The sequence below is a fragment of the Jaculus jaculus genome, chromosome 1 (genome assembly GCF_020740685.1).
Source record: "Jaculus jaculus isolate mJacJac1 chromosome 1, mJacJac1.mat.Y.cur, whole genome shotgun sequence".
In the NCBI taxonomy this organism is placed as follows: domain Eukaryota; kingdom Metazoa; phylum Chordata; class Mammalia; order Rodentia; family Dipodidae; genus Jaculus; species Jaculus jaculus.
In genome coordinates, this window is record NC_059102.1 from 151,564,935 (window position 1) to 151,573,863 (window position 8,929).

At 55.4% G+C, this 8,929-nt stretch overlaps 1 protein-coding gene across 2 annotated transcripts; it reads right to left on the reverse strand.

Annotated features, from left to right (window-relative positions):
* Nucleotides 1-2,598: 2,598 nt before the first annotated feature.
* Entpd2 (ectonucleoside triphosphate diphosphohydrolase 2) lies at nt 2,599-8,116 on the reverse strand. 2 transcript variants are annotated; one of them, XM_004654108.2, is made up of 9 exons: nt 7,974-8,116; nt 6,405-6,522; nt 5,676-5,826; nt 5,358-5,517; nt 5,051-5,278; nt 4,303-4,557; nt 4,097-4,216; nt 3,273-3,407; nt 2,599-3,186 (listed from the first exon to the last, which is right to left on the reverse strand). In XM_004654108.2, exons 1-9 carry the CDS (start codon nt 8,088-8,090, stop codon nt 2,983-2,985), a joined length of 1,488 nt encoding a protein of 495 aa, XP_004654165.2. In that variant the 5' UTR covers nt 8,091-8,116; the 3' UTR covers nt 2,599-2,982. The 2 variants fall into 2 exon arrangements, with proteins under 2 accessions (XP_004654165.2, XP_045015765.1); XM_045159830.1 differs by lacking the exon at nt 6,405-6,522 and having other exon boundaries at nt 7,974-8,064.
* Between the last annotated feature and the right edge of the window lie 813 nt (nt 8,117-8,929).

Below are 8,929 nucleotides of genomic sequence, written 5' to 3' on the forward strand. Positions count from 1 at the left end.
CCCCTGACACTTTCCCCTTTGAAATTCCATTCTCCATCATATTACCTCCCCATCTAAATAAACATTTTTAAAACGGCTGGAGAGATGGCTTAGTGGCTAAAGCATTTGCCTGCAAAGCTAAATGACCCAGGTTCAATTCCCCAGTACCCAGGTAAAGCCAGATGCACAGATGGCACATGCATTTGGCGTTAGTTTGCAGTGGCTAGAAGCCCTGGTTGCCCATTCTCTGCCTCTCTCTTAAATTAAAAAAAAAAAAATTTTTTTTTTTTTTGTTTTTTTGAGATAGGGTTTCCCTCTAGCCCAGGCTGACCTGGAATTCACTATGGAATCTCAAGATGACCTTGAACTCATGGTGTTCCTCCTACTTCTGCCTCCCGAGTGCTGGGATTAAAGGCATGTGCCACCACGCCTGGCTTATTAATTTATTTAAATTTTTTTTTATTTGAGAGAGAGAAAGAGGCAGCTAGAGAAAGGGGGGGATGGGTGCACCAGGGCCTCCAGCCACTGCAAACAAACTCCAGACATGTGCCACTCTGTGCATCTGGCTTTGTGTGGGTACTGGGGAATTGGACTCAAGTTCTTAGGCTTTGCAGGCAAGCACCTTAACTGCTGAGCCATATCTCCAGCCATATTTTTAAAAAAATATTTACTTTTAGCTGGGTGTGGTGGCGCATGCTTTTAATCTCAGCACTCGGGAGGCAGAGGTAGGAGGATCGTAATGAGTTCGAGGCCAGATTGAGATTATATAGTGAATTCCAGGCCAGCCTGGGCCACAGTGAGACCCTACCTCGAAAAACCAAAATAAAATAAAATAAAAATAAATTAATAAGGGCTGGATAGATGGCTTTGGCTGGAGAGATGGCTTAGCGGTTAAGTGCTTGCCTGTGAAGTCTAAGGACCCCGGTTCGAGGCTCAATTCCCCAGGACCTATGTTAGCCAGATGCACAAGGGGGCGCACGCATCTGGAGTTCATTTGCAGTGGCTGGTGACCCTGGTGCGCCCATTCATTCTCATTCCCTCCCTCTCCCTCTCTCTCTCTCTCTCTCTCTCTCTCTCCCTTTCTCTCTGTGTCTGTCACTCTCAAATAAATAAACAAAAAACTTTTAAATAAATAAATGAATGAATAAATAAAAGACATTTAAAAAATATTTATAGCTGGGCTTGGTGGTGACCTGGTAGCAGGTCAGCCTGGGCTAGAGTGAAATCCTACCTCAAAAAAAAAAATAAATAAAAAACTTTTAATAATAAAGAAGCCAGATGTGGTGGCACATGCCTTTAATCTTAGCCCATGGGAGGCAGAGATAGGAGGATTGCCAAGAGTTCGAGGCCACCCTGAGACTCCGTAGTGAATTCCAGGTCAGCCTGAGCTACAGCAGAGACCCTACCTTGAAAAACAAAAGCAAAAAAAAAGGGGGGGGGGACATGGTGGCACATGCCTTTAATCCCAGCAAGCCAAGAGTTCGAGGCCACCCTGAGACTCCATAGTGAATTGCAGGTCAGCCTGGGCTACAGTATGACCCTACCTAGAAAAACAAACAAAAAAAAAAAAAAAAAAGAAAGAAAGAAAGAAAAGAAAAAAGAAAAGAAAGAAAGAAAGACAAGGTTGAGTTACCCAACCCTAACTTCCTCTCATTCCCTCAGTCTCACAACATCAAAGCTGGGACTAGCTGTTGCAGGTTTGCAAAATGTCTCAAAAAAAAAAAAAAAAGCCAGAAAGGAGCTGGAGAGATTGTTCAGCAGTTAAGGTGCTTGCCTGCAAAGCCTGATGATCTGGGTTTGATTGTAAAGCCAGATGCATATGCATCTGGATTTCATTTGCAGCAGCAAGTGGCCCTGGCACATCCATTCTGTCTGCCTCTCTCCTCACTCTGCTTGCAAATAAATAGATAAAAACATTCTTAAATGGCAGAGGGGAGTGTATATGTGCGTGTGTGTGCAAGTGTGTGTGTAGGTGTGTGCAGAACAAGGACCACCTCTGTTCCGGTCCACAGGGCACGAAGGAAACAGAAATAGTGTCTGAGCTCACTTCTCATAAAAGTGGGCAGAAAAGCCAGGCGTGGAGACACACACCTTGAATCCCAGCAATGAGGAGGTGAGGTAGGAGGATCGCTGTGAGTTAGAGACCAGCCTGAGACTACATAGTGAATTCCAGGTCAGCCTGGGCTACAGTGGGACCCCCTACCTCAAAAAAAAGAAAGTGGGCAGGGGAGAAGTAGCAGAAGGCGCACCTTTCCATCCCGAGAGAACAAAGAACTTAAAGCTTTAGGCTATAGGTACATGTAGTCCTCCAGGGCTGTAGAAGATCTACAGGTGCAATGAATTTGGGGCTCAACCTCAAGTTCCATCTAGGTTACAGCCTGGGACCTGGGGGCCTGGGTGACTCTGCAGATCAGAGGAGACTAAGATACTACCCCATGCTCCCATCACCCCCACGGTCGGTCGGCACCTGAAAGAAGGAAGCAGGAAGAGGGAGTGTTTTCTCTTGGGACCAGGTCTGAATGGACTGCACAAGGGCAAGGAGGGAGGACAGGCAACAACAAAGATGCCCCGCCCTATGAACAATTCACTGCTCTAGGAAAAAAAAAAAAAACACTTTTATTACAAAATTTGTACATGTAGGTGCTGAGCTGGCTCCTAACTAGTAGGCTCTGATGCTCCACTTACAAGCCCAGACCCGAGGGGAAGTTCCCAGGGCCCGGATGATCAGAACAAAGGTCCCATTCCTTGAATGCCTGACGCTGAGTCCCAGGCCAAAGGATACCCCAAGAAAAGAGAGAGGAGGAATAATGTGAACTCCAGGCGTGAAGGAGGGGGGGCTTCAGGGACTGAACAAGCTGGAGTGAGCCGCAAAAGCCCACCTGCAAGTTGTTGTGCCTGTGGGCATCGGAGTGTCTCGGTGCCAGCTAGCTCAGGGCCAGAGACATGGTGGGTGGATGGAGGGTGAGGGGTACTGCAGATTCGCCAGCAGCTCCCCCGACACCCCTAGATGGCGCCGGGTGACTTGGCAGAACGCACCTGGCGCAACAGCAGGACCAGAGCAGCCACGAGCAACACGGAGAAAAGCAGCAGGAGAGCGACCCAGGAGTTGAAGTGGGTGCCCTTGCGAAGCCCCGGCCGGTCCGCAGGGATCAGGTTGGTCAAGTTCAGCATGTAGCCCAAGGCCCAGCCCACCGCCGTGTCTGCTGCCTGGAGGGGGGAGGGGGAGGAGGTGGCATCAGCTTCTGAGAGCAACCCCCAACCCTTCCTCTGGCTCGGTCCCGCCCATCACTCACTTTCTTCTGAAAGAGTACTCCACTGTAGGCGCGCTCGTCAAAGCGGTACCCGAGGCTGAGCAGCTGTTGTACGAACACGGCCCCCGCGCAGTAGCTGGCCAGGCGGCTCTCCTGCCTGGGCCCCAGGGCCTGCAGCTAGGATGTGAGCAGGAGAGACACCATTGGGCTGACCGACCACGGGGAATCGTGGCCCACAGGGTACTATAGGCCCTTCCCAGCATTACTGCTATGGGCTCAGGCTTGAGTAGGACTTCCTGGCTCCACCTCTATGAGACTCCCTAGGAAGTTTTAAGCCTAGAATGGGGCCTGTCACATTTCTTCAGGACTCTCACATGGGCACCTCACATTCCAGCTACCAGACCTCTCTATGCTTTCTTACCTGGCACTGGTGTCCCACCAACGGCAGGGTCAGAAACCTAGGAGTCGATCTTCAACACCTCACCTCACCTCCCAAGCCCTGTGGAGTCTCCAGTATTCCTTTCCCACTGGTGGGCCATTCTCCGCCACACTCTGTCCCAGATACACACCCCTCTATTCCTGTCTGCTCCAATCTCACGGGTGCCCCCTTTACTTTGTCCCTCAGATCTCGGTTGTAGGATCAGGCCTCCAGGAAACCACAGAAGTCCCAGTTCACCTAGCTCCTTATCCCCCACTACTTCCTGGCTCTTTCCTGAGTCTACAGAAGCTATCCCACCAGACAGGGCATTCTGAAAGGCCTATGGACTCTCTCAGCACATAGAGCAAATGAATGAATGATTGGGACAGCTGCAGCCTGGTAGCCATGATTTCCTGCACAGACCAGAGAGGTGGATAGCAGACCTCACCTCAGTCCATGTCTGGTTGCAGAGAGTCACTGTGGCTGCCTCCAGCTGCTGCAGGGTCCCCACAGGCAGCCCCATCACAGTCCTGAGGAAGTCCACAATATAGTAGAAAGCAGAGAAGGCCTACAAGGGGGGGACAGTCATACCATCCTCAGATCTCAGGGGCATGTAGGGCCACCTGCTTCCCGCTTCCATTTTCCAGGACTCACGATAAAGTTCCCAGTCACAGGGGGCTGGAAGACCCCATTGAAGGAGCAGCGGGAGAAGGGGCAGGAGGAAAAATTGAAGAGCCCAGAGACGAGGTCACGGCAGAGGGCAGGGTTGCTGGTCCCTGACAGTCTGATCCGGGCACTGCTGTTGAAGTTCGGGGGCCGCTGAGCCATGGTGCACGGTGACTGGTATATCTCCCTGAGCAGCACTTGGGTGGAATAGCCCCTCGGCCAGCAGGGATGGAAGTGATATGTCTGGAGGGACATCCAGAGTGCAGATGGTAGGTATCCCCTCTCCAGTCACTGCCTACCACCCCATTCCAGAGTGACAGCATGAAAAACTCCCCAGAAGCTGAACTTGACTAGCATCACTTTTACGTTTGGAATCAATCTATGACTGCTCACTACCTGCTGAACAAACACTGAACCTCTTGGTCAAGCACTCGGGGATCTCTGGGATATCCTTGGTTCTCCTTTCTCTAATTTTCCATTGCAGGGCCTTATTCCTGCAGGGCCTCTCCCTACCTATCCTCCAGCTAAGGAAAACCTGGCTGGCTGGAGAAACCCTGAGCAGATACCTGGTACCACAGAGGAAGGTCATCATGAAGGCCTGGCTACTGTGGGCCTCACAACTATGTGTGTGTCCGCACAGGAGAAGGGCCCTTCTGAGTCCCCTGAAGTCAGTCTAAGCTGCTTTCTAGGCTCTGCTCTGGGGCCTGTCCCTGGCACTTGGGCAGTGGAGAGGTACCTGGAGGGCACTGGCCAGCAGCCTTTGGAGGACCTGGTCTCGGCCATAACAGAGGAAGCTGTGGGTATAAACGCTGTAGTACTGGCCATAGAGCCGAAGGTGGACCTCATTGGCTGGATCCTCAGCTGGGCTAGTTGTCTCAAAGGTGATCTGTGTGGAGGCACCCCCCAGGTCCATGGCCCCCAGCGTCCCCTTCCTTGGCCGGAACCACCGGCCCACCCAGCCGAACTGTGGAGAGTGAAGGTTGGGTCAGCCAGTGAGCAGGCACACAAGCCCTCAGGCTCCTTAGGCCAGCTGTGGGGCCCACCTTGATGAAGTTCTCCAGGAGATAGTTGGCAGTCACCCAGCCAAACACCCCTTCGTCCTGGCCAGAGAGGATGCGCGCACCGCGGAAATCAAAGGGGTACTGGCTGAGCGTCCGTGTCACTGCCGCTAGCACACTTGATGCAGCCTCCGGACTGGTCAGGCTGTGAAGTGGGGAGAACTCTGAGGGGTCTCCTCCCCAGATGGTCATGATCCTGCTCCCATACATTCCTTGAAGCCTACCCAGGGAGGAGGTCTCCACCCAGTGCTGCCACAGAAGGCTGTGTGGACCCCTGGACCAGGTCAGAGTGCAGCTACTCACTTGAGAAGGCGCATGCCTGCCGTGGCTCCCAGGTAGAGGGGCGTGCTGGAGTGTCTGTCTTTGGGCACATCCCGAAGTGCCTGCTCCATGCATTCAACCAGACTCTGGCCAGCCGCAGAAGGATTGTCTGCATAGCTGGAGATGCCCCCACCTGGAGAGAGAGAGAGGAGATGGGCCCAGGCCCAAGCCCGAGGTGGGACACAAGCCAGCGGGGGGCTGAGGTTTTGAGTTCCTATGCAGGTGGCAGCTGAGACACACCTTTCCCAGCTTACTCTCAGAGACACCCAGTTTGGAGACAAAGGGGTCCGGATGCCACCCAGAGTCTCTGAAGCTGCTACCTGCCTGGTGGGTGTGGGCACAGGTGCCAGGACAAAGCACTGGGCTTTGTTACCAGCCCAGCCTCCATGGGACCTGCCTAGATGTGCCCCTTAGATCCTCAAAGCCACTCCTGCTCCATCCACAGAATAGAGGCCTGTGGGCAAACCCCCAACTTTCCACGAGTTCCCTGGGGCTTTCATTCCAGAACAACAAGTGCCCCAACCCCTCCCAGGCCCAGAGGACCCAGCCTCTCTTTCTGGATTCTGGCCTGAAGTGAGCCCCACCCAGCATCAAGAAGAGGCGCACGACTGAGCGTGCCTGCAAGGCTAAGGCGGAACAGGGACCCCCAAGAGCCGGCTGGGAGTTAAAGTGTCGAGGCTGGAGCACACTTGGTGCTTGGGGAGGCCTCACCCTGAACATCACAGGAGCTGTGCTGGCCCACGATGCCCGTGTCATTCTCCTTGTCTGCTGGCCACTTGTAGACAAACATGGACGTATGTGAAGAGCCAGCATCTAGGACAATGCCATACTGAGGGTGGGGGGTGGTCAGTCAGTATGAGGGATCTGAGAACTCTCAAAGCCATGCCCTTTAATGCACCATGTCTCTACCCTCACCTTGTAATGTGGCGGTGCTTAGACAAGGCCAAGGGCAACCACAGTGATGCAGCTTGCATGGGACAAGAGTCATCAAGATCTCCTGCGGTCACCCCTCCCCACTGTGGGCCTGAAGCCAGCATGCCAGGCACTAGGAAGTAGCCTTCCTATTGAGGGCAACTGGAGGACTGTGCCAGGGACAGAGGGTCCCAGGATCACATCTGGAACTCTGCCCTGGAGACACAAGGTCCTCCGTTCAAGGGCGAAGAAAGCTGAGTGGCCATTCTTGCTTCCTCCCCACTCTGCCTCTTTCTACTTGAGCCTTTGCTCAATCTGAGCATGTGGAAGGAAGGGGCCCCAGGAAGAAGTTTGCTGAAGGTGGATGTGAGCCTCCAATCCACAGCCCATCCCTGGGTCTCAAAGTCAGGGACAGTTAAAGGTGAGTTCTGCAGAGCCGAGAGGGTACTGGATGCATCTTCCTTGCAGGCTAGGGAATCTCTCTGTGCCCAGCATACAAGTGCCCTTTTCTAGCATCTGCCCCAAGGGCCTGCTCTCCAGCTGGGGGAGCCTGGCTGGAGACCAGCCTGGGGCAGTTGCCAGTTCCAGCCTGGGAAAAGGCTGTTCCCGTCCTCCCCCACACTAGGGAACTCCTCCAGAGCCAGGGAGGTCCGCTGATCCAAATCTTCCCCCATCAACTCCCCTTTCTGTCTGCGTTCATGGGGTTTGGCTCTCCATTCCTCTCACACACCCGGTAAAGAGTTAAAGGAGTCTGCCCTGGCCGGAGGCTTCAGGACTAGGACCTGGGGTGGAGTGAGAAGGGAGGCGGGGCAGAGGTCTTGCCTGGAGGCTCCAACCCCTTCCCAAGGCAGTGCTCCCTCTCGCTGCTCGGACCCCAGGCTGGGAAGGGTCTTTAGTTGCCCAGTGTTGATCACCCCTAATCTAGGGCTGAGTCCAGAGCCCAAAACTCCTCTAACAGAGCGCTGCCACGCGGATGCGCAGGGCAAAGGTGGCTCTGGCTCCAGGTACCCGTCCCCCCACCCCCCAACCGGGGTTTAGCAAGGTTCTCTAACCGCGGCCAGGGGAGACGGAGACCGCCTGTGCGGGGCGCGGCAGACAGCTCCTCGGACGCACTGACCGGCTCAGTGGCCGTGGGGACGGCCGGAGGGATTGCCATGACTTTGGCCTCTAGCTTCGTGCGGCCCCGGAAGCGCCGCCAGAGGACGCAGGGGGATCGGCGCAGGTCCTGGGACCCTGCCCGGGGGTTGGGGGTGGGGGTGCCGCGCGGGAGATCTCCATGCTCCACGTTCCCCTGCCCCACCCGAGCCCACGCCACCCCGAGCCCCGGCGCGCTGCTCCCCGGACGCGCGCGAGCGTTGGCGCGTGCACCTTGAGAGCGGGCGGCTCCCGGACGTCACGGGTGGGGACGCACAGCAGCAAGAGGCCGCTGAGGCCCGCCACAGCCAGCAGGATCGGCGGCAACAGGGACTGCAACTTTCCGGCCATTGGGCGCGCGCAAAAGGACGCGGCGGGGACCCCGGGGGTGGCGGGCAGCGGGAAGGCCCCGGCGCCCGGGGACCCCGCCAAGTTAGGAACCGGGGCGGGGCTCGGGTAAGCCCCGCCCACTGAAGGCTCCGCCCACCACGGGGCCCGTCCAGAACCCGCACCGCCCCCTCCGCTGGTGCAGGTGACCTAAGCGGCGCGGGTGAGTCAGCCGCCCTCGGTCCGTGCGGGGGTGGCGGCCGTGGGGGGCTCTCCCCGCAGCCATCGGCCACGCTCCTCTTTCCTGCCCACCTAGTACCAGGGAATGCCCAGGCCTGTTGGGGAGTCGTGGGAGGCGCAAGATACCTGGGCTAGGCTGACTCGCAGGCAGCCTGGTTCTGAGGTGTTCTGCGCCCTCGGAGCCAAAGTTAACACTGGCTTGGAGAAAGGAGGTCGGATTCCTTCGCTAGCAGAACTAAACTTCAGCTACTAGAGCCCCGTAGACCTTGACGGGAGGTTCAGGAGGATGCAGGGGCTCGGCATCTGCTTGAAGAACTTGCAGGAGCGGCCTGGGTGGATGGTTTAGAGGTTAAGGCGCTGAAGCCCAAGAGCCCAGGTTCAATTCCCAAGTTCCCACGTAAGCCAGATGCACAAACAAGGTGGCACATGCGTCTGGAGTTCGTTTGCAGTGACTAGAGGCCCTGGGGAGTCCATTCTCCCTCTGTCTCTTTCTCTCTCTCTCTCTTTCTTGCAAATAAATAAAATATTAAAATTTTTTTAAAAAAAATAGAACTTGCAGTTGGCTCCAGTGCCAACTCTCAGGGCTGGTAAGCGCCAGGTGGTTCCTGGGGTACCCTCCCCAA